The sequence below is a fragment of the Mya arenaria genome, chromosome 6 (genome assembly GCF_026914265.1).
Source record: "Mya arenaria isolate MELC-2E11 chromosome 6, ASM2691426v1".
Classification (NCBI taxonomy): domain Eukaryota; kingdom Metazoa; phylum Mollusca; class Bivalvia; order Myida; family Myidae; genus Mya; species Mya arenaria.
The window spans coordinates 75401199-75426398 of NC_069127.1; the positions used below are offsets into that span (position 1 = coordinate 75401199).

The window sequence follows — 25200 nt, forward strand, 5'->3', positions numbered from 1 at the left end:
GCTATTTGCTTGTTTGTCGGTATTTACTACACATTCATGCGAGGGACACTTCATGGTTCCATGAGTTATGGCCCTTCAATGGACAACACTAGTTTCTGGAAACCCTCAAATTTAAATGTCAAATATACATGCTTTATGTTAAAAAATATTGGGTCAGTCATGAAATCAAATGTCTGATGATCTGATGAAAAAGAACTTCGACCTAACATGTGTTAATGTCAACTTTAAAATGTTACAGTTAAATACAAACAAAATGTGTACAACAAAATATATTTACTTCATGACATACAGCAAAATGAACTAATAAAACAATGGAAGCAACATGGAGAAACCAAGAAGCCTTACAGTTGACCAAGATCAAGTTTACAGCCACAAGGCCTGACGCTACGATACAAGAAATTTTCAACAAATATCAAACTATTGTCTTTGGTAAATGCTTGACATGGTCAGTGAAAAGTTATCAATAACTGACGTAACCCACAAATGGGAGTAATCCCAAAGTGAGTTCCTTTATCTAATGAACAGAGTGCTTCAAGGCTTCCATACCTGGGAAGAATTTAATTAATTCTCTATTAAAAAGCGTTGTTACGTTGTTTGATGATCACATGTTGTATGTTCTAAAATTATGGCACCAGGTGATAAACATTATTATGCCCCACCCACCCCCACACACCGAACGATATGTGACCTCTACTATTTAAGGGCAATCTACCACTATATAGTTTCATGGTCCTAGGTCAAACGGTTATCAAGTAATTTTGCGGACAAGATGTCCATAGGGTTGTAGACTGTGACCTTGCTTTGGCCCAATGACCACAACAATAGCGGTCATTTACTGGTCAAAGCCGACCTATCACTAAAGTTTCATGGTCCTACAACTGTAGGTCACAGACCGTTATCAGGTAAGTTTGCGGACAAAGTGTTCGTAAGACTGCATATTGACCTCGACCTTTGGCCTACTGACCTCATCTACCGGTCAAAGGCAACCTTGCATGGTCAAACCGTTTTCAAATTAAAGTGCGCACAAGACATGCTCTACCGATCGACAGACAGACAGACCATGCGATGGACATACCGACATTTGCAAAAATGTATAACCCTTTTTAATAATTGTAGTGAGAACAAATATTTTTACTTACAAGCCTCTGTGGTTAAAGATTATCTCTCTAAAAGATGTTCTCACAGTGGTAGTGGTTTTGTTAATAAATGAATGAACTCAAATATATAAATGTGTTAATATTTATTCCAAAGGAAAGAAATATTTAAAAAAAAAAAGAAGACATAAAATGTATGGGGGTGCAATAATTTAGCAATTCTTGTATTCGGTGTAAAAAAATAGCGTCCAGGCAACGCTAAACTTCCTGTCCGTCCTGTTAAAATGTTTTCCTGCATGTTAATGCGCCCTACTCTTAGGGCAGAGTATTTTTGACAACCGGAAGCAGGAAGTGTACAGAAGAAGGAAGTTCAAGTTTTGTGTTTGTTTTCTACATAAATTCAGAGTTTTATAAAAGAAGGTTGGTTTAATGAATCGTCAAGGATACATGGTTGTGCAATGAATTAAAGATATCTCGTCCTAAATAATACAGGCCGTAAAGGTTACATCCTTTTATGATTTGGCAAACATTGCTGTACCTTCTACCGGTTGACTAAAGCCTTTTAAGAGCATCCATGCAGTTATAAGATGTAAAGAAGAGCAGTCAATAAGTTGATGTTTATATTTCATCAGCATATTTAACAAAAATAAATGACTGTCATGACTTAATTTAGATGATCAAAATAAGTGACAGTGCGGATAAATTTTATGAATATGAGTCATACTCATCGTGATTAATTTTGTTGTATAGTGGGGGTTCCAATAAGAGGTTGTAGACATTTGTTGTCTTGAAAGCAACAGTTTTATTTAAAAATCCTTAAAATTGCTGAAATCTTGGGCCGATTGATTGCTTTTAAACCCTACAAAGTCCGTAAAAATTAAGTCATTTGTTTACTGTTTTGTGTAATATTACATAATATTAATAATGTCAGGGTTTCCGCCAGCCCTTTATGGCTTGTCGGGCCCGACGTGCCTTCTGCTGGCAAGGCTAATTACCGACATGCGTTAATTATGCCGACATGCTTTAATCCGCGTAGCGACAATTTTTAACAAAACAATCATCAGTTTTGACAAAATACAGTTTTGTTGCGATTGCAACGGTTGCAACGTTTGACTGACAGCCAGAAGGCGTGTCGGGACGATTACGGCATTTGTATCAGCCATTCAGGATAGACGACAGCATGAAGGCGTGTCGGTGAGGTTCAACAGTGCAATTAACCAAACTCCTCCTATTCTTTATCAAAATGGGAATGTGTGAAAAACACCACTGTCGTAATTGCGACCTTCATCCCTATAATCATCTATGAAGGGAAAGTAAACTTTAAGTGTTAATTGATTTGGGTAATATAAATCATGTGTCGTTTTATTTTGTTTCTTAATCCTGAGTGCGTTTGTTAACCAATTCTTAAATTGTAATTGAGAACCGTGTTAAGATATCTGTGTTATTATAAACAAGGGTTATGCTATGTCGTCGTATGTAATTGAGTCGCTTCCCGTCTTTAGTTTATCTTTAAGTTATATTTTGTGTTGCTTATTATTAAACTTTGATTATTTTATCGTTCTTTTAATTTATTTAGAAAAAAGATAAATAAATCTGAAAATACACATAGCATTCCCTTTAAGATATTATTTAGCCGACCCGGCTTTAAAAATATTAGCTGTTGCAGCTTTAAATACGAATTCACCCACGAGCAGTCGTTTTGCTCCGGGCTCTTTTGTGTTCCAGCATGCAGCGTGCTTTACACGTTTTGCTGTGACATCAACGGTGTCAATATAAATAATACCCGCACTAAACGAAACATGAGTCGATCGATATCGTCGATATTGTATTGTCGGAAACTTGAGAAATACCAATAATTAATGAAGAGAAACCATTAAACCTTTTCACAAATATTTTTAATGTTAGTCGGACTTGAGTTGGTAATTCTAAATCATAGGAACATAACTGTAAACTTGTTTAAAATGCAGGAAATTGCACCATTTTGGATACGAAAATAAAACAAAATCGACGTAGGGAGAGGACACCCCTCCCAAACCCTCCCCTTCCGACATGCCTTATGAAATTCCTGGCAGAAACCCTGAATGTGGTGAAAGTTTTTATAAAAATTCCAAATGCATTAAATAGATCAAACAATAAGATCTTTAAGTATTGAAATCCCTGGTATGCTACTATTCAAATGTATTTATGTAGTTTAAGACATTTTAAATATTGCCAATATAGAGATGTGGAAAGCCCAGGCTGGTGTGAAGGTTGCAGCTCCAACAACAAATGCTGATGATGATGACTGGGAGACTGATGCAGACTTTGTGGTAAACTTGATATACATTATTATTATATCAGTCAGTTAAAACCATGGGATGATGCATATTTAGAGTATTTAAGCGAAGTTATTTTTTTAAATTATTTTTATGTTTTCTTTCTGAGTGAGCTCTCAAAAGGTCAGTCAATGCGACCGCTGTTTATCACTATTTTTGAAATAATGACAAAATAAAGTATTGATAATTGTTAGGTATATTTTCATGTCTTTATGATATGCTACCAATATAGTTTGTTCGTGAAATAGTTTGTATGTGCAGGTCTTTTAGTTTATGATTTCCAATCTGTTTCAGAATGATATAAGTGAGGAGGAGCAAAGATGGGGCGCCAAGACTGTGGAAGGATCTGGCAGACAGGCTTCTATCAGGTAACACTGGGAATACAGGAAGTACTTTGATAATACAAATTGAATTTACTTATTATATTTATTTTTCATTATGCTAAAATTGATTAATTCAGTCTAAAACTATTTTGTTAATAAATCATTAAGATTAATATGACTGACCAACTTAATCTCTCTTATTAGTCACTTATAATCAATCATATCTCTCTAATGACTGAACATCATCAAAATCACTCCGATAACTGACCATAGTTTAGAATTCTCTAATGACTGACCATCAACAAAATCACTCCGATAACTGACCATAGTTTAGAATTCTCTAATGACTGAACATCATCAAAATCACTCCGATAACTGACCATAGTTTAGAATTCTCTAATGACTGACCATCAACAAAATCACTCCGATAACTGACCATAGTTTAGAATTCTCTAATGACTGAACATCATCAAAATCACTCCGATAACTGACCATAGTTTAGAATTCTCTAATGACTGACCATCAACAAAATCACTCCGATAACTGACCATACATTAGTGTACTTTAGAATTCTCTAATGACTGACCAACTATATCTCTCATATGACTAACCATCAACAAAATCTCTCAAAATAAATAAAAAAATCTACAAACTTAACTGCTTTATATGGTGAACTTGGAGGAGAACCATTACTAATAAAAGGAAAATAGATTTAATCAAGTACTGGAAGAAAACAATAATGATAGGAGATGAAACTTCAGTTAAAAATACTTATAATGTATTACAAACAGATTATTATATTACCAGTAATAAAACATATAAAGATAAAAACTGGGCCACTCGAATTTAAAACAATTTAAACGAACATAAAATATAGAAAATTACATGCGAGAGGTAATAAGAAATATATTTATGTATTCAAATTGTCAAAGCTGGTATGCAGATATCTATACTTCACATGGATTAAAACATATGACTTACCGTATTAACCTTGCCTTTATCAGAGAAAAATACCATAATAAATTTTGATATGCCCTTTAGCACCTTCTATAGGCTAGCAATTGAGACAGGCCGCTATACCAATACATTAGTAAGTGAAAGAGTATGTTTTTCATGTAATTTCAATCAGGTAGAATCTGAATATCACATCATATTTGTCTGTCCAAAATATAGGGAATAAAGAACCATATTTCTGCCGTTAGCCAACACTGAATACATTTGAATATCTTCTATGCTGCAGTTCAAAGAAGACAATATAAAGTTTAACAAAATATATCAACTTTGCTATCCATTATAAGAGTGGCTGTAATATAATAACTAGTACCATTTATAAACACTATTTATTAATAATTACTTCCTTTTGTTGCATTTATGTTTCAATTGTTGACCTAAAACTTTCTTACAATTTCATACTACATATTATCACAATCAAACAACTATATGTTATTTCATATATGTTTAATTGCTCCAGAAAGCTGTGTTTGAGTACTTTCTTAATTTTTTGGAATCATACTGTAACTACATCTCCATGATCACTGACCATCAACTCAATCTCTCTAATATCTGACCATCAGCTCAATCTCTCTGATGACTGACCATCAACTCAATCTCTCTAATGTCTGACCATGAAATACATTGAATAAATTTAATTCCTTTTATAAACTAAAAGTTGTAGCAGTGAAGAATATAGAAAATTTAACATGGTATTATTTACCATAACACATTTAGTAAATATGTTTCTGGACACTACTGACCTTATAAGCTGATTCAGTTATAAGCTTCATTAGTGATTAAAGTAAGGGTCATAATTGGCTTTTAAATATGCTTAGAATGCACCAATTATGAAATAAAATCAAACATCTGTTCATATCGGTACATATACAAATTGTTATAAGGGCAAATTGTTGCTACAATCAATTTACAACCATTTAGTGAACAACCGTTTTGACCTAATAGAAGATACCACTTTAAACTGGCGCAGAATCACTTCAACTCCTACACAGTGATTTTCCTTGACGAGAGCAAAGGAAAGGAAGTGCTGTCTGGTGTTTTTAATTGATATAGTTCTACATTTAGGATCCAGCTTATTGTATATGTAAAATATATTTATGTATGTTTGTACTTCAATGTGCCAGTAGTCTTTTAAAAACAATCGCCATTTATTGAATGAAACCAAGGCGTGCAATACACTTATCTGTAGCTTCATCATCAGGCTTCAAACGATCTAGACAATTATTCTATTTTTAACCTGTTTCTTGCCAGTTTGAAGGAGCTACGAGAGAATGTTCGTAAGGACGATGCCAAGGACAAACAGCACCAACTTGAGAGTGGCCCCAAGGCTTCCTATGGATATGGGGGAAAGTTTGGGGTACAGCAAGACAGGATGGACAAGGTAGAGGGATAAATGGTCAAACAGCATCAGGGATGATAAAACTCAAGGTTAAATCCTGAAATGTGAATTGAGGGCTTTCTTTTTTCAGACATACATTTGTAGTGGGTTTTTTTTGCTAGGGATTTGCATCAAAAATGGTAAGAAGCACTTTTAAATGGATATGATTTCAACAAAGGTTTGCGTTTGGCCTGAATCTGTTATACTCTGATTAGATTTTCAGGATTTGAATTGTTGATTTGTTATCATCCCTGCTGCATGGACTGTGTCACAATTTCTAATACTTGGAATACTAATTACTTAGAGAAGCCTATGTTTTAATGATGAATACATGGAATATTAGTGTGCAGTACATCAGTGGTCGAAATTAGCACAAGCCTGCAAGCCCTGCACTGGTAAAATGTCTTCTGGGCTTGCTCAAATTCTGAATTTTATATAGCAGGGCTTGTTAAAAAAATGATGCCAAGCAATAGTATAAGAATTCAGGCTTGTTCATCCAAAAGTCTAATTTCGATGACTGAGTACATTCTAATCAGAATTGTCTGCATTGCATGAATGTGAATGATTGCTAACAGAATCTGATGTGCAAAGCATTTAATTGCAATAAATAACTGCATTTAGCTTTTTTGAAATTATGAGCACTTACATTATTATTATTATTATTATTATCATTAACGATAATATTATTCAATCATATTAACATATTTTTGGAGTAAGGAATTGAGTCTTACTTGAGATGAAAACAGATTTTCGATATCAGCTAAATAGTACATACATTGAAGTTTGTACATGTAAGTTTGTTTGAAAAGTATGATTTAAAAACTATTTTGATTCTTTTTGCATTGTGATTTTACATTTGACAATGCTAGAATGCAGAGGGAATCACCATGCTTGCAAATAATTTCAAGTTAATATTTGTATGATCAACCATTTCCATGCTTCTTATCAGAGCATTGAAATTCATATTATTGTATAAAATAAGTTTGTTTAATATATATAAACTTTACAAGATGCAAGAATCTTTATTTAAGTCGGGTTTATGATAACAAAAAACATGAAATATATAAGCTTTTTTGGACATGGAACATCTTGAAAATATCTACCAAAATACTGGTGATTTCCCCAAGTTGATAAAGAATATGTATTTTCCAGCTTGATATTTTTGTTGACTGCCCCTTTTTGTTTGTGTTGCCTGCTACATGAATGTTTTTACTAACCAGTCAGCAGTAGGCAGTGAATATCAAGCAGATCTATCAAAACACGCGAGCCAGACAGACGCAGCTAAAGGGTTTGGAGGAAAGTTTGGCGTGCAGCAGGACAGGAAGGATAAGGTATAAGGAGGCACGGGAGTAATTTCCAGCATTATCAAAATATATAGGTTTTTGTTTTGACATTTCTGTGGGGTTTTCGGCCCAGAGGCAGGTGGGGGGTGGGGGTGCTGCAGAGAATTGACAAGGTGCTATTAATAATATTGGTAGAAAAGAGCACATTGTATCTGGCAGTGAAGAACATGAACAATAATAATTTGACAGGAAATGTTAGGAATTGTGTCTAAAGTAATGTTAGGTTTCAACTGCCAAATATGTAAAAATTTGTATCTATTATCAAAAAAAGTTTGTTTTAATCAAAACAAAAGATATATTTAATATTCTTTAACATTTAATTCTATGAAACAGAAATGGGCTCATGCTGGTCATCATGAGGGCAGACGGGTGCAACCAAAAAAGAACAGGGTGCAGAACCAATCCATAACTGTTTAGCTACTGTCTGCATCATAATCTTTCCATAAAGTCATATATCATAAGAGGTTAATCCATTGTCTTGATATGGCCTATGTTTTTGTAATCTTTAAATTTTATTTAGTCAGTTTTTCCATTTATCAATGTAAAATTTATGAAGAAGAATGATTGGAATTTTTTATAAGTTAAAACATTTAAGTCTGACTTGTTTTTATACACATGTACTTCAAAGAGTAATTGAATAGCAAAGTACTTATATTGGATTTTTTGTCAATCACTCATGGTGGAGTGATTTCATAATGTTTATAATTTCCATCGTTCCAAGGTGATTACTTCTATGTTCTAATGAAGTGCATATTCATTACAGATTCCTAATGCACACAACTAGGTACAATTTATGGTATTTCTTCCTCAATGTGATACTGTTGATTTTTCAGTTATGTTAATGTTCATATATTTCATAATTATATTGTTACGATTTCTTGGTGTTAAATTTTTATCAGAGTTGATTTTAAATGGCTATGTTTGAGATTTTGATACTGGTTGTTTGCGATAATTGTTACTCTTAATCTACAGACAATATATTTGTAAAACATTTTTTTTATAATCTTACCTTCGATATTTAGTTCTATGACCTTTTACCTTGCATGATTCACATCAGAAAGAATATAAAGTCATTTGGAGAGGCTTGTTTCGCATTGAAGAGAATTTCTCGCGTAGTCGATTGGAGATGCTTCTTTTGCCTTGAAGAAAATTTCTCACATAACCATTTGGAGATGCTTGGTTCATGTTGAAGCGAATTTCTCGCATTGTCATTTGGAGATGCTTGTTTCGCGTTGAATAGAATTTCTCGCATAGTCATTTAGAGATGTGTGGTTCACGTTGAAGAGAATTTCTCACATAATCATTTGGAGATGCATGGTTCGCGTTGAAGAGAATTTCTCGCATAGCCATTTGGAGATGCATGGTTCGCGTTGAAAGAATTTCTCGCATAGTCGATTGGAGATGTTTGTTTCATGTTGAAGATAATTTCTCACATAATCATTTGGAGATGCATGGTTCGCGTTGAAGAGAATTTCTCGCATAGCCATTTGGAGATGCATGGTTCACGTTGAAAGAATTTCTCGCATAGTCATTTGGAGATGCATGGTTCGCGTTGAAAGAATTTCTCGCATAGTCATTTGGAGATGCATGGTTCGCGTTGAAGAGAATTTCTTGCATAGTCATTTGGAGATGATGGTTCGCGTTGAAAGAATTTCTCGCATAGTCATTTGGAGATGCATGGTTCGCGTTGAAAGAATTTCTCGCATAGTCATTTGGAGATGCATGGTTCGCGTTGAAGATAATTTCTCACATAATCATTTGGAGATGCATGGTTCGCGTTGAAAGAATTTCTCGCATAGTCATTTGGAGATGCATGGTTCGCGTTGAAGATAATTTCTCACATAATCATTTGGAGATGCATGGTTCGCGTTGAAAGAATTTCTCGCATAGTCATTTGGAGATGCATGGTTCGCGTTGAAGATAATTTCTCACATAGTCATTTGGAGATGCATGGTTCGCGTTGAAAGAATTTCTCGCATAGTCGATTGGAGATGTTTGTTTCATGTTGAAGATAATTTCTCACATAGTCATTTGGAGATGATGGTTCGCGTTGAAGAGAAATTCTCGCTTAGTCATTTGGAGATGCATGGTTCGCGTTGAAAGAATTTCTCTCTTAGTCATTTGGAGATGATGGTTTCGCATTGAAGAGAAATTCTCGCTTAGTCATTTGGAGATGCATGGTTCGCGTTGAAAGAATTTCTCTCTTAGTCATTTGGAGATGATGGTTCGCGTTGAAGAGAAATTCTCGCTTAGTCATTTGGAGATGCATGGTTCGCGTTGAAAGAATTTCTCTCTTAGTCATTTGGAGATGATGGTTCGCGTTGAAAGAATTTCTCTCTTAGTCATTTGGAGATGCTTGTTTCGCATTGAAGAGAAATTCTCGCTTAGTCGTTTAAAGATGCTGGTTTAGCGTTGAAGAGAATTTCTCGCTTAGTTATTTGGAGATGCTTGTTTCATGTTGAAGAGAATTTCTCGCTTAGTCATTTGGAGATGCGTGCTTTGCGTCGAAGAGAATTTCTTGCAGTCATTTGGAGATGCATGGTTCGCGTAGGAAATAATTTCTGGCATAGTCATTTAGAGATGGGTGTTTCTCATAAGAAAGATCTTCTGGCATAGTTGTCTAGAGATGCATGATTTGTGTTGAAAAATGCTTCTGGCATAGTCATTGTAAGATGCATAATTCTTGTTGAAAAGACTTCCTTACAAAATCATTGGGAAATGCATGATTTGTGTTGGAAAAAACTTCTGGCATAGTCATTTGGAGATGCATGATTGGCAAAGGAAAGAAATTCTTGCATCATATTTGGCAGAGGATTTGTGTAGGAAAGACATTCTCAAATGGTCTTTGGGATATGCCATATGCATTGTATATCTTGAAACAAATCATTACTGTGAATTTGAATGGCTCAACTTTGGAGTTTTTGGTTTACTGTAAAGCGTAACATTTTTAGTTATATAAAAGTCTGGTGAGTGAGCAGGCCAACTCATTGCATAATATTTCTCGAATATTATTCTTTCACAGTCTTGGTTAGAGTATAGAGTGGCGATGTTATCTTGGAAAAGGCAATTGTTTTTTTGGGATATGTTTAGCACCCTATGTCTCTTTCTCAACAATGGATAACAAGAAGAGATGGAGGAAACTTATCCGGCGTGTGAAAAAAAGTATCTTGGAGAGCTTTAGCGAGCTGAGTTAGCTTTCATAGCAAACCTGATAAACTTCCTCTATCTCTGCACCAACCATTTATTCGATCTATCCTGCTATTTATCATGTTTATTCTGTTATCTTTGTTGAAAAGTTTCATATCATGTTAACAGACATCAGACAAACTTTTTTCTTGGACTGCGTGTAAGATCAATGTAAGAAAGTTGGGTAGACACCTAAAAAGTATCTTTTATAACGTACCTCAGATTTATCAATGTTATGACAAGAAGACCACAACAACTGCTCCAAGCCCATTAAAACTGTCTTAAAACTGAATGATTAATTTTTACCCGGGCTTGGCTGGACCAAAAGTCAAAGTCCCCCCTATTCCCCAGACCTGGGGAGGCTGAGGTTACAATTGACTGGTGAATAATTAAAACTGTCTTTGAATGATTATTTTTTTCCCACTAAACATCATTAATGAGCAGATGAATTTGCTATATAACTTAACATTTTAAATCCTTTCATTTCTTGTGCAGCTCAGATTGCATTATAAATATAAATTTTAACAAAAGTAGATTTTAGTATAAATCCTTGAACTTATTTTCCGTCTATAACTAAAAAATGTTGTCAAATACTTTCCAGGATTACACGAAGTCATTGAGGCAGCAATATTGTCTAATCCGTGTTTCTTTGTCACTTTTTGTAGCACTGGCACAGGTGTTGAGCTCTGTTAAAAGACAAGAGGATTAAATTGTGAACGGGCTTGAAATGCAATCATTAATAATGTGGGAACTTGTTCATATTTCAAATAGGAATACATTTATAATTATTGTTTAAAGGTCATAGCAATAACAATACATATATGAGATACTATTTTTTTTCTTCTAAGAATAATTTATTTTATGCTTAGAGTATTCATGAAGCCAATGCTTAATTTAAGAGGATGCTATTTCATACTTAAACGAGACTGAAAACTACTCGAAGTTCAATGTGTATTATAAACTAACAAATGACTGGTGTATATTTTCACCACAGGCTGCTGTTGGGTTCGAGTATAAGGGAGAGACAGAAAAGCATGCATCACAAAAAGGTTGGTTTAAGTTTGAAAACTGTTTTATTATTTTTGTGAGGAAATGATTTACGGTTGAGTTAAACAAAGACCATGCCACTTCTAGGTATTTCTGCTTATTTATCTATAGTAATTAAAGAGATTATTTTACGAATGTACTTGAACAGCACATATCATTGTAATTACATATGGTGTATACATGCATATTACTAAATCTTTAGTTTCAGTTTAATAGTGATGACGTAACAATTAGCACCAACCTGATGCTATTAAATACAATTCCAGATTATTCAACGGGTTTTGGTGGGAAGTACGGTGTACAGAAAGACAGGAAGGACGCCTCGGCCGTGGGCTGGGAGCACAAGGAGGAGCTGGGAAAACATGAGTCCCAGAAAGGTAAAGATTAGCTTACCCATTGTCATAACCATGGTCCCAGAAACATACATGTCCATGTTGCTAGCTTCTTCCTGTTGCTCACACATTGTCACGTACATGTAAGTTCATTAACATTAATATGTAGATCTTTGTTTTGGAATCAATTTTAGATTTGATACCAATTTTATTTGTTTGAGCAAAAGGTTATGAATGTTGCATCATGTACAGTCTATCTATAATATTTATAATATAATATATGATAATATACCATATAAGAGAAAAATATATGTGAAATCTTTAACTATGCAATGTCATGTTTGTTTATTTTGCCTTCATGAAATGCTTTTGACTGCCCTCTAGCGTAAATGAAATTTTCAGAATGGTTTATTGTCTGACTTTGCTTCAAAAAGCTTCTCAATAACTTTTTATGTAAACCTGAACACTTTATGTCTCTTTAACTTTACTACAGTCATAAAACATTGACAATACTTGTGTTACACAGTTATGAAATACGCCACTATACATGTATATGATTACCATAATGGAAAGATGTTGAATTGAAAATCACTTCCTAACTCTGAATAAAACACACAAAAAAACTAGTTGCATTTGTTTATATTGTAAATGCATGTTTGGAAAGGCACAATATCAAAGTTAGTTTTAATTTTGAAGTGATTTTCAAGCTACACATTAATCTTATACAGCGACATGTATGTACATGTTTTCATGTAAAGAAGCAATCCTACTCCTTGTATGTGCGCACCTACACTTTCATGTATCATACAAACACTGCTATACTCTCCTTTGTTTCCCGATTTCCTCTAAGATTATTCGAAGGGTTTTGGTGGTAAATACGGCATACAGAAGGAGAACATGGACAAAGCTGCCGTCGGCTGGGACCATCAGGAAAAGATGGCGAAACACGAATCTCAGAAAGGTACCTGGGGCTTGTAGAAGTGCTGTGGAGTGCTTGTTGTAGTTGTGTAGACCTTTATATAGGTGGTTTTATATAGGTGGTAGTCCGGTAGAGTTAGCCTAATAACTTGTCTTTTCGTTCGATTTTTCTTTTTCCAAAGATATTTAAGAGAAGTTTTGGCACTTTCTGAGTATTTCATGTTTTACTATATTTTGGATAACATTCTTTTTCTACTTTTGAGTTTTCTGTTCCCCTTTATAGCATTACTTCTGTACATTATCAAGAAGCATTCGTTTCTATGACTATTATGATAGTCATTTGTTACATGTTAGATCATAAAGAGTTTAATTGAAAATGCATTCTTGTATGAAGGGTTTCTGGTTTCATTCCTGTTTCATGTTAAATTAAGAATTAGTTATCTTTCTTTCACAGGGCCTGTATTCATAACACTTTTTAAGTCATTTCTTAACTTATATCAATTTCCTAGATTCTTCATTGTCAAATTAAAAGAAAAGTATAAGTGTTTTTTAATATAAAAGTATGCATTTTTGACAAAATTATTGAAAATGTAGTATTTCAGATAATATACAGTTATTATACCACATGCTAAAGGAGATACTTAAGTTTGGAAAATGACTTCAAATGTATTATGAAATATGCCCAGGAATGGGACATGATTCTTAGTGAAATGCACGTAGCTGAATGTAGAACTGTATGGATGAACATACTTCACATTATCTGTCTTTCACTGTAAAAATAGCTCTACATAGCTTGTACATCATTGCAATATGACACTTATCTGAAATTCCAATACTTACCTATGTGTTATGCTTCTTGCAATTATAACATTCACTCTTTGTTTTTCCTTGGTAAAGACTATTCCAAGGGTTTTGGTGGTAAATATGGGGTGGAAAAAGAAAAGATGGATCAGTCAGCTGTGGGCTGGGAATATCAGGAGAAAGTGAGCAAACATGAGTCCCAGACAGGTAAACTGACCAGTGGATGACCCCTGACTGGCCAGAGTGTGGCTAATGTTGTGACTGTATGTGTGGCTACTGTTGTTATCAATGTGTAGGGTCAATGTTGTGACTTAACATGTGTCTACTGATATGACCAAATATGCAGCTACTGTTGTTAATATGTGAATGGCTACTGTTGTGATAATATGTGTTGATATTGTTGTGATCATATGTTGCTTTATTGTGATCATATGTGTAGCTACTGTTGTGAACATATGTGTAGCTACTGTTGTGATCATATGTTGCTTTATTGTGAACATATGTGTTGCTATTGTTGTGATCATATGTGTAGATACTGTTGTGATCCAATGCCTGGCTACTGTTGTGATCCAATGCATGTCTATTGTTGTGATCCAATGCATGTCTATTGTTGTGAGCATATGCATGGCTATTGTTGTGATCCAATGCATGTCTATTGTTGTGATCCTATGCATGGCTACTGTTGTGATCATACATATGTGTGTCTATTTTTGTGATCCTATGCATGGCTACTGTTGTGATCATATGCGTGGCTAGTATTTCAATCATGTGTAGCAACTGTTATGATCAACTTTGTGATCATTTGTATGTATATTGTGATCATATGTGTAGCTACTATTGTAATCATATGTGTAGCTACTGTTGTAATCATATGTGTAGCTACCATTTTGATCATATGTGAAGCTACAGTTGTGATTATATGTGTAGCTACCATTTTGATCATATGTGTAGTTACTGCTGTGATCATATGTGTAGCTACCATTTTGATCATTTGTGAAGCTACTGTTGTGATCATATGTGAAGCTACCATTTTGATCATATTCGTAGCTACTGTTCTGATCATAGGCATGGCTACTGTTGTGATCATATGTGTAGCTACCATTTTGATAATATGTGTAGCTACTGTTGTGTTCATATGTGTAGCTACCATTTTGATCATATTCGTAGCTACTGTTCTGATCATAGGCATGGCTACTGTTGTGATCATATGTGTAGCTACTTCTGTGATCGTATGTGTAGCTACCATTTTGATAATATGTGTAGCTACTGTTGTGATCATATGTGAAGCTACCATTTTGATCATATTCGTAGCTACTGTTGTAACCATAAGCATGCATGGCTACTGTTGTGATCATATGAGTAGCTACTGTTGTGATCATATGAGTAGCTACTGTTGTGATCATATGAGTAGCTACTGTTGTGATCATATGTGAAGCTACCATTTTGATCATATTCGTAGCTACTGTTGTGACCATAAGCATGCATGGCTACTGTTGTGATCATATGAGTAGCTACTGTTGTGTTCATATGTGTAGCTACTGTTGTGATCATATGCATGGCTACTGTTGGGATCATATTCATGGCTACTGTTGTGATCATACGTGTGACTGCTGTTGTAACCAGAACCCGCTACCAGTTGTAGCTTTATTTAGAAATGGTATGTTTATGATGCAAGGTGTTTTATTACAGAAATAGATTAGTTTATGTATTATAATCAGCTGTGCATAGTATGAGACAGTTTGGATGATTGGCTTGATGTTGATGCTTGTAGTACAGCATGGATTTATTCTCTATGAGTTTGTAGTGGAGCAGTAGTTTTATTATTATATGTGGCTTAGTTAGTACTTGGTTTTACAGGGTATATCATCCAGTATATAACAGCATAAAAACAGTAAGTCCATGTACCAAAACCAGCATGCTCGTTTAATGTTTGCATCTGTCCATAGCTAGAATTGAAATGTATAACCAGCAACCTAGAAGTACATCTTACTTTGCTTGTCGACGTGAGTTTCAAGGCATTCATCAATTCTTATGATGTTGTTACAGTAGCTGGCAGCCTAGCTCTGTTTGAATGGCTTGGTTGCACGCAAATTCAGATGTTTTTAGTTTGGCAATTTTAGACTAGATTGTGTGTAATTATTATAAGTTATCCAGTTTGCTTTTAGCTGTTGTCATCTATTTGCTGTTCGGACACAGGAGGAAAAGATTGCAATATTCCCAAGAAGTGCTAGCATTAACATCTGAAAATAATTAAAGCCTTATACTTAAAGCTACAAAGACATGATCTATCTATTGTTAGAAGTTAGTAAAACCTTCTGTAACAGGTTTTTATTGGTTGTTGAAGAAAAGTTATTAACAATTTTATTACTTTAAAGACTAGCTGAGAATTGTAATATTGTTATTGACTTAGCACAAATCTTTGCAATACTGATACCAACAATGACATTATTACTCCTTGTGGATCATACAGTATGAATGTCATGTTTCTGTATACAATAGACAAGCGGGAAGTTATGATAGAAGTCTCAGTGATTGCTTATTGATTAAAAAAATGACTTTGTTATAAATGTATTTATCATTGTTTATGTCAAGAAACAAATTTGTACATAAAGCATACCTTGCATGTAGTTAAAAATGGAATTAGAGGTAAGCAGATCACATGTTATAGTGTCAAGACTGAATGAGTTTCTTATTATTTACCTATAAGGAAAGAATATGCCATTTCGTTAATCAAAAATTATGTATATGAAGTTGCTAAAACATAATAGTTCTCACTGTTTTGTGAAAACAGACTACTCGAAGGGTTTTGGTGGCAAATATGGTGTACAGACGGACAGGAAAGACGCATCTGCGGTGGGCTGGGACCACCAGGAGAAACTGGAACAACATGAAAGTCAGACAGGTATCTCCATGTTTAAAAATCTTCCTTAGTTTGACAACAGGCCTCAATTTCTCGAAACTTCTTAAGCTCAATTAGCAAAAATACATAATTAACAAGTATTAAGTAATGTGAGGAAAATCATATCTCTCTAGCTTAAGAATATTTTGCCGGTGGATCAATTGAGCCAAAACCAGGAAAATATTGCCACGTTCATGTACAACGCTATTGTTAAATCCCGCTGATTGTTGAAATCTGTTTATAGACCACTCCAAGGGGTTCGGCGGTAAATACGGTGTTCAGACAGACAGGAAGGACGCATCAGCTGTTGGCTACAGTCACCAAGAAAAACTAGAGAAACACGAAAGCCAAACAGGTATGGAGAAAATGACAGAAATACACTGTGATTTTAAAACCCAACCAGTATTGCCAAATACAGATAGCCAGAAATGTTGTCTTACAGAAACAACTTGTATATTTTAAGCTCACCTGAGGTTTTAGGATATCTCTGTCTGATCTGCCTCAGTGTGTCAACATATGTCAGCATTTTAATCAAACTTCCCAGGAGGGTGGTCTCGATTGCTCATAGAATTGAATTCCATGCAGAACTTTGGTTGCCATGGCACTGAGAAGGAAAATCTAAGAGATTAGATATTTGATATGTGGCATTGACTAATAGTTCTCTACCAAGTTTGGTTACGTTGTGCCAAGGGTGGGAAATATATCTCCGAAAGTTCATGTAAATGCCTTCACAACGATTTAAATAAAATATAACTTTTTTATGAAAGATAGCAAATGGAAAGATATATTTTTTTTCTTCAGATTATTCCAAGGGCTTTGGAGGGAAATATGGAGTACAAACAGACAGGAAAGATGAGGTTAGATGATTGTTGTCCTCAAACTCTTCATCATTTTTATGGCATTATCCAAATTTTAATAACAAAATTTTGTGAAAAATACAAACAGATAAACATTGTGATTGTGTGTCAGTTACTGGTATTGCTATTCTTAGATAATGTGAAGTGTTTGAAAATGCTTCTGATAATAAAATTTTGTTGGGTTTGAACTTGAACTTGTTGTTTCAGTCTGCGGGTTCATTTAATGACATGAAGGGAGTCTCGTCATCGTACCAGAAAACCAAGGCAGATGCAAGTATGTCTCATTGCAAGATTATGGTTGTGTTCTAAATACTGTTCAAGGAAAAAATGGCAAACCAAATCAACATCGTAGTGATTGAAGAAGCTTACTGTCTGTGAAACATGTAGACATCTAGAACAGCATGAACAATAAAATGAGGAAAGTAATGTGTGCCAGTATTAGTGAACCATCTAGTACAAGTGTTGAAAGATGAATTTCAAAGAGAAGTTTTAATCACAACTTTAACGTAGCTAGACACACACAATTATAAGTCAGTTTTTGCAACTCAAATAATATCAGCCTCAATAGCTTGTGAAATATTTTCCCTGTAAAAATTCATTGTACTTGCAGGTTCCGAGGGTGCTAAGAACCTGAAGGCTCGGTTTGAGAACATTGCTCGGTCACAGGAGGAAGATGCGCGCAAGCAGGCACAGCAGGTGAAGCAGGGACGGAAGGCTGTCGAGGACGCCGAGAAGAATGAACAACAACAACAGCAAAAGGTGGGTGGAGGTGTCACCAAGGGGTTGATTACTATTGAGAAAAGTGTTGTCCTTAGTCCTGTTCATGTCAAATTGATGGATAAGTACAGCAAAATCAAAGCAAAATAAATAATAGCTTTCTTAGCTCAAAAATAAAACAAAACTTATAGCACGAATGTCTCCATACTATCAAGAATACATGAGCAAACCAATAAATAGATCTCTTTCTTGATAAATCCAATTAAGGAATTATTCTGACATGACAATAATTTGTTTCTGTCTTTAACTTAAAATGCCACTTTAACACTTCAAAACTGTGTTTTAGGGTTTCTTTCTCTTATGACATGTACAGTGAAAGGATTCTTTCCAAATTACAAGAAAGTCTTATTGTTTCCAATCAGAAATAGCCATCAATGCTCCTCATGTTGTAACTATGCAGCGCAATCAGTAAAGCAAGATTTTGAATCACCAAAGGGTAGGAGACATGCATATTTATGAGAAATAAAAGGGGCTGCAATGCTGCTGTATTTAACATGTACTTACATGTATAAGTTGTTTTAGTTAAAACTTATTTATTTTACAACGATTGTGAAACAAGTTATTACAAAATTATATTAATCCCTCTCGTTGGCACTTTTGTACGCGACAGTGCAGTATTGTGTTAAGGAGGAAACGGGAGAACTCGTATGAAACCCACTTGTCTGGCTTGGTGACCACAAACCAAACTCAAAGGTTTGGAATCTAACTTGAGTTGTCTAGGTGAGAAGCGAGTGTGCTAACAGGACAACCAAGTTGTTTTTGTCTTAATTAGTAGAGAGAAACAGGATTGACCATATTTACATGTACAATCATTTCATATTTTAGGCGAGATTAGATTCTGAGAGATGGGAAGAGAAACAACAACAGGAGCAGCAGCAGCAGCAGCAACAAGAGGAGGAGGAAGAAGAACCACCAACATATGGCGGATATGAGGATGAGGCTGTGGTCAGTGTACTTCTTCAACGAACGTTTTAAAACAACATGATTCTGTATTAAACCTTAAAACTAATCTCGCAAAGACATACTAGATTTGAGGTGGATATAAGTACACGTTTACATTGTAGTGTGTGGCATAATTTAAAAGATGTGTTAACTTAGTTTTCTGAGTCAATTTGTTTCACTTAAATCAGTCATTTTGTATTATTTTGTAACACTTAAATCAGTATTTCCTCAGGAATTTCTCCTGGGATATCAGTGATAACGGACTGGGTAAAGGTATGGGTGTCCCCTTTTTCTTTTTAGAAAATACTTTCTTACCTTTATTCTTTAATGGTGCAAGTTGAGATGTTTCAGACTTATTCAGCATTTGAAATTAACTGTAGTTCAATAGTCTGAAACTCATTGAATATGTTTTCTGAGATCCGGGATGATAAATCCTGAAATCAGGATTCAGAGCTTTCAATATCGGGTAACTGAATAGTTGTCAAGGTGTTCTTTTGCTGGACATTTGCTTTACAAATAGTAAATTGTAACCTTAAAATGGATATAAATGGCTTTTTATAAACACTTTACGCAGTGTTCTATAAGCCTGTAGCACTGCTTGGGACTCTATTCTTTATTTGAAAGCCAAATTTTTGGGATTGGGATTTTGGGAGTGTTACCATCCCTGAGACTTCCTGATTTTGCATCTAGGTGCATGATTCCTCGTTTTATTAATCCAATTGTTAATAAAATTCTATCCAAAAGCTTTGCCATTTTGCATTGACTGGTATTTCATTCTTATAAAGCGCTTGTTGGAATGACAGCTCACCTTATGAAGGGATTTCAAGACCCACACCCGAAATAATTGGGCCTGGGGGAAATACTGCCAATGAAATAAGTCTTATGTGTTTTAAAAAGTTATATCTACATTTAATAATTATATTTTACCTTTTCTATTTAAAATACATCTTTTAGTGTAATTTTCAGAATATTACTACTAAAACACATGTGCCATTAGCCCTTTTTTTATGCCCCGAAGGTGAGCATATTAAAATCGCTTCGTCCGTCCGTGTGTCCGATAACTCGTGTCCGGGCTGTAAGTTAACTTGTATGGACAGATTTTAAAATAACTTGCCACATGTGTTCCACATACCACGTGTGTCACGTGCAAGACCCATGTCCCTACCTCTAATTTTTTTACAGGATGAGGGTCCCACTCACCAGCAAGTAGAACCAGAACAACCTGCATACGAGGAAGAGGAAGAACCACAACAGGTTAAATTACACTAAATACTATATTTTTGTCATCGATTGTGTATACAAGTGATTTTGTTAAAAATTAATCTCAGTGAAGCAAATGGCTTGAAAGAGTTAACAAATCTATGATTTTGTGTGAAATGATAACATGTGTGTTATGACTGTTGGTTAGACTAGTGGGATTCCTCTGTATAGTTCAATATCACGCCTCCAACATAAATGATGCAACGCCATTGGTCCAGGACTGGTCACACGGTGACCCCATATTTTTCCATATTGGGTCACCCAATTCATATCGTTCCAAAATGACGTCTATTTTCCTATTCTGATGAATATTCGGATGAATAAATGAAACATGTAAATAGGTTGTTGACGTGGTATATAAGTTACGGGGCTAGTAGGTGACTCGATATGGGATATACAAGGCAAAGGAAACCATATCATAACTTATAATATCTTTCTACCATGAAAGATCATTATCACCTTATTTGTCCATGAGCATGGTTTGTGTCAAGTGATATTGATAATGATACTCTTGTTTAACTGGAATTGACTTTGATGTTAATTATTCTGTTTGTTTTATATCATGAGGCCTAATTTTGCAAAGGGCAGTGGTGAGATTCCAAAAAAGACAGAAAACTAATACATTGTATACAATTTCCAATTTGAATATTTCTATAATTGTTCAAATATAAGGCCCAGCCCAATGAGTATGCAGCCAAACAGGTGAAACTTCAGGGATATGAAGACAATGGTCTTTGGCCAATCAGCAGGAACCACGGCCTTAAAATACATTGTATTTGATTTTTGTGATCTGAACAGAAGATTTAAATATTCCAGTATGAGGTCCAGCTGGGGAGGGTTCAGCCGACAAAGATGAAGTTGAGGAGGAGACCAAAGCTATAGACCAATCAGCAGAGACAGGTCCCTGCAAAATGTACATTATTTTATAAAACCTTTTAATAAAAGACATAAATATTACAGTATGAGGCCCAGCCAGGGGAGGGTGCAGCCGACCAAGAAGAGGAAGAGGAGGAGACTACAGCTGTCGACCATCAATCAGCAGAGACCGGGGCTTCCAGCACCACTGCTATAGCGCTTTACGACTACCAAGCTAGTATGTGCTCATAGAGTTTTATATACACAGATAATATGTAGCATTGCTAGATGATTATTATTTTAATGAAATGTATCCCAAGATCTATGACTGAGCTAATGCTGTGGGGGTAATGCAAGCTAGAACCAGGGATGTATGTGATACAGCCAACCTGACTAGCCAGACCTGATAAAAATACCCATAATTTGTCAACACCCAGTGTACAAGGACCATTAGCTAAAAATTAATTGGGAAAGCCCAGCGGACTATAACAGTTTGATACATATGTTAGCTACGACATAACGCTCTGGTGTTACATGTCCTACATCTCTGGCTAGTGGCTAAAATAGTCGTAGCCAGGTTTTCACATTTTGAAAATAGAATAGTAAGAGTTTAGTGAGGCCTTTTATGGGTTTGCATTTGGGGTCTCTAGGGTCAAGGTCAAAGTCATTTCTACTAAAAATGGAAAAACAGTTGAAACTGAATATATTAATTTAGGGTTGACATAATGTGACCAAACTTGACATAAAGGATGAGTTTATGGAGACCTTTCATGGAATTGTGTTTGGGACCCCTTGGGTCAAGGTCACTGTTATTAAAAAAGAAAAATGGTTGAAACTGAATCAATTTATGTAGGGTTGACATATTGTAACCAAACTTGTTTTATAGAAAGAGTTTATTAAGACTTTTCACTGGATTGCGTTTGGGGCACATGAGGTCTAGGTCAAGGTCATTGTTACTAAAAATGGAAAAACAGTTGAAACTGAATATCTTCAATGTGCCTTGACATATTGTGATTAAACTTTGTATATAGGAATAGTTTTTGTAGATCTTTCATGGGATTTGCATTTAGGGCCCATAGGGTCAAATTCACTGTTACTTAAATTAGAAATAAGGTTGAAACTGACTTTTTTTAGATAGGGTTGACATATGTGACCAAACTTGGTATATAGGATGAGTTTATTGAGACCTTTAATGGGATTGTGTTTAGGGCCCTTAGGTCATTAGGTTAAGGTCATTGTTATTAAAAATGAAAAACAGTATCTGAATATCTTTCATTTGGCTTAAGAAACTGTGATAAAACTAGGTATATAGGAAGAGTATATGGAGACCTTTCATGGGATTGCATTAAGGGCCCCTTGACAGTTACATTGCGGCATTTCTTGTTGAATTACGTCTGAAGATCTATTCAATAAAATGGAAGAGCATTGATATCTCTTAGGTTGCTTTTATTTAATGAAGTGTCAGCTTAAATTAATTTGGTTAACTTGATCAGAATCTCAATGATGTTTTTATTATATTTTAGCTGCAGATGATGAACTCGGCTTTGATCCTGACGATGTGATAACAAATATTGAAATGGTGGGTTGTAACCTTTTTTCTGCGGAACTTTTCAAGCAAATTAAACTTGATAAACATGTTTCTAGTTTAAAATGTGTTTTGCATATCTGGAACTAAATGCCCGGTATGCTCTCAGACTATTAAATGAATAACGCAATGGGATTCACAGGGCAAGTTGTCCAACTGGATTTTGCAATCTCAGAAAAACATTGCTGTTGTAAATAGTAAAACAAACAGCTTATTTCTAGATTGTATTAAAGCTAAATTCTTCAAATCCAAAACTTGTCCCTCAAGTTTGTGACTGAAATGACAGAAGAATTAATCTCTTTGAAAATGAATGGTATTTAATTTTAGTTTTTTTATTCAGATTGATGACGGCTGGTGGCGTGGGGAATGTCACGGACGGACGGGTCTGTTTCCCGCCAATTATGTGGAGCTCCAACAGTGATAACCATTTTCAGGAAAACCCTTTCCCCACCAACTAATTCAAACACCAGAGGAAATATATCTGCAAGATGACTGTCTTCTGTGCTTGCAGGAGACAATGTTGTACTAGATATTTCTATATCAGGCCTAAAAACATCTACATGCAGTCTAGACTTTCGCTAACTGTGCGCAGCTACATTTTATGTGATTATATCTGAATTAAAAGTGTCTTCAAGCTAGTGCTACAAAATATGAATGAATAAGTGATTATATTTTTCTTACAAGATTAAGAGATAATAATTATAGAAAATAATAATACCGTGAAAAATTGTTCTAATTGTATCATAATTTGTAAGTTGTTACTGTCACTTGTTAATCTTTTTTTTCATAATTTTTCTAACTATAAGGGACATGGAATGTTCTTTAAATTTCAAAGTGTTTAATTTTTACCAAGTTATGTATCCATGTTGGTGTTTGTGTTTTATGATGACGCAACTAGTGAAAAATGTGTGACACAAATTCGCTTGCTGTTACCAAATTGACAATACTGCCTTTCAAATGTTCATATAGAGTATATGATTTCCTTCTTATGTAAGCACACCTTAAAATAGAACAATTGTGTATAAGTCTGTGATATAACTGGCTAATTGAAATGTTTGATTTAGCTAACATTCATTTAATGATCATTTGTTTGAGATGTTAGTTGCTTTAGGTGTATAACATAATGTAACTTTCTCCTCATATAGGAAAACAGCTCAATGTTGCTTCAACTATCTTTTCAATGACTGTTTGTCTTAAAGTTAGGCTTTTCTGTTCCGCAGATTTTCTGAGAAAATATTAAAGTATTCCTTAGCCTAACTGGACACCCATATTTGTTTCCACGACCTGAATATGAGCTTGAGGCCCCAGCTCTCTGGTCATATTAGTTTTTAAAGCGATACTCTCACTGATTGACCGATTTGACAACTTTTTCATTTTTTGTCTCAGATTCAGCTGATTTTGGCATCAGTGTTTACAAATCAATCATTTAGGATAATACACATTAGAAAATATTTCAATTGTTTAGAAATATGCCCATTTTTTGGATTTTTCCTAAAGTATAAGTAATGCTTTTAGCCATAAAACATCAAATTTTGAGCGTAAATATTAAAAACTGTGATCTGATCTTTTATCAGCAGTCATATATCACAGGTTTTAAGATATTTATGCAAAATTTGGCTTATTCCAAGACAAAAAAATAAAAAAGTCAAAATGGTCAATCTGTAAGAGTGCAGCTTGATTATCTGAGAAGAAAAAAATGACCAAGTGTTGGCATGCACAGTCAGTGCTCTTTCTTTTGTTTTGTTTGACAAATGTGGTTGAATAACACCTTACAATGTTATCACTCATTTCATTGATAATCTAAAATAATTGATTGCTTGTACTGCAATCTTTCTCTCTACATTTTATGCAAATGGTGTTTACATTCCCTGAAGGCATTTTATAGAGTTTGATATTACATGTATATTTTTAATCAAACGTATGGCTTTAAAATGTATGAAGGTTGCTATGATTTGTAGTAATAAATAATGATTTACATGATTGTGTAAGAAAACTGTATGTTCATATATTATATGAAATCATTAGCATCCAGGAATTCTGCCATTTGAATCATTATTTAACATATTTTGCCATGGAAACTATTAAACAATTTTATACATGCCTGTGTGTTTGTTTCACATTTTATTGTTCTATGCATCATCATTATGGTGTTATACCAACCCAACATTAAGCATGAAGCAGAATTGTGTTCATTGGAATTAGGATGCCCATACCATAATAAGAAACCTATTGAGGAAATGGTCAATAGCAAGCAATGAGCCATAAATTTCACCAGAC

At 34.7% G+C, this 25200-nt stretch overlaps 1 protein-coding gene across 3 annotated transcripts; it reads left to right on the top strand.

Annotated features, from left to right (window-relative positions):
• The first annotated feature begins 1412 nt into the window (after positions 1–1412).
• LOC128237286 (src substrate cortactin-like) lies at positions 1413–25023 on the top strand. 3 transcript variants are annotated; one of them, XM_052952659.1, is made up of 19 exons: positions 1413–1514; positions 3315–3403; positions 3704–3777; positions 5995–6124; positions 7342–7452; positions 11645–11699; positions 11964–12074; positions 12880–12990; positions 13845–13955; positions 16540–16650; positions 16892–17002; positions 17449–17504; positions 17712–17778; positions 18115–18263; positions 19107–19226; positions 20406–20477; positions 21444–21576; positions 22862–22917; positions 23264–25023. In XM_052952659.1, exons 2-19 carry the CDS (start codon positions 3317–3319, stop codon positions 23342–23344), a joined length of 1746 nt encoding a protein of 581 aa, XP_052808619.1. In that variant the 5' UTR covers positions 1413–1514; positions 3315–3316; the 3' UTR covers positions 23345–25023. The 3 variants fall into 3 exon arrangements, with proteins under 3 accessions (XP_052808619.1, XP_052808620.1, XP_052808621.1); XM_052952660.1 differs by lacking the exon at positions 13845–13955; XM_052952661.1 differs by lacking the exons at positions 12880–12990; positions 13845–13955.
• The last annotated feature ends 177 nt before the right edge of the window (positions 25024–25200 follow it).

What these genes read in the sequence shown, in the direction of transcription:
- LOC128237286 (XM_052952659.1), top strand. Translation starts at nt 3,317, where the DNA reads ATGTGGAAAGCCCAGGCTGGTGTGAAGGTTGCAGCTCCAACAACAAAT. An exon ending in GATATGAGGATGAGGCTGTG is followed by an intron (nt 19,227 to 20,405) that starts GTCAGTGTACTT and finishes ATTTTTTTACAG; the next exon opens with GATGAGGGTCCCACTCACCA. An exon ending in GCTTTACGACTACCAAGCTA is followed by an intron (nt 21,577 to 22,861) that starts GTATGTGCTCAT and finishes ATTATATTTTAG; the next exon opens with CTGCAGATGATGAACTCGGC.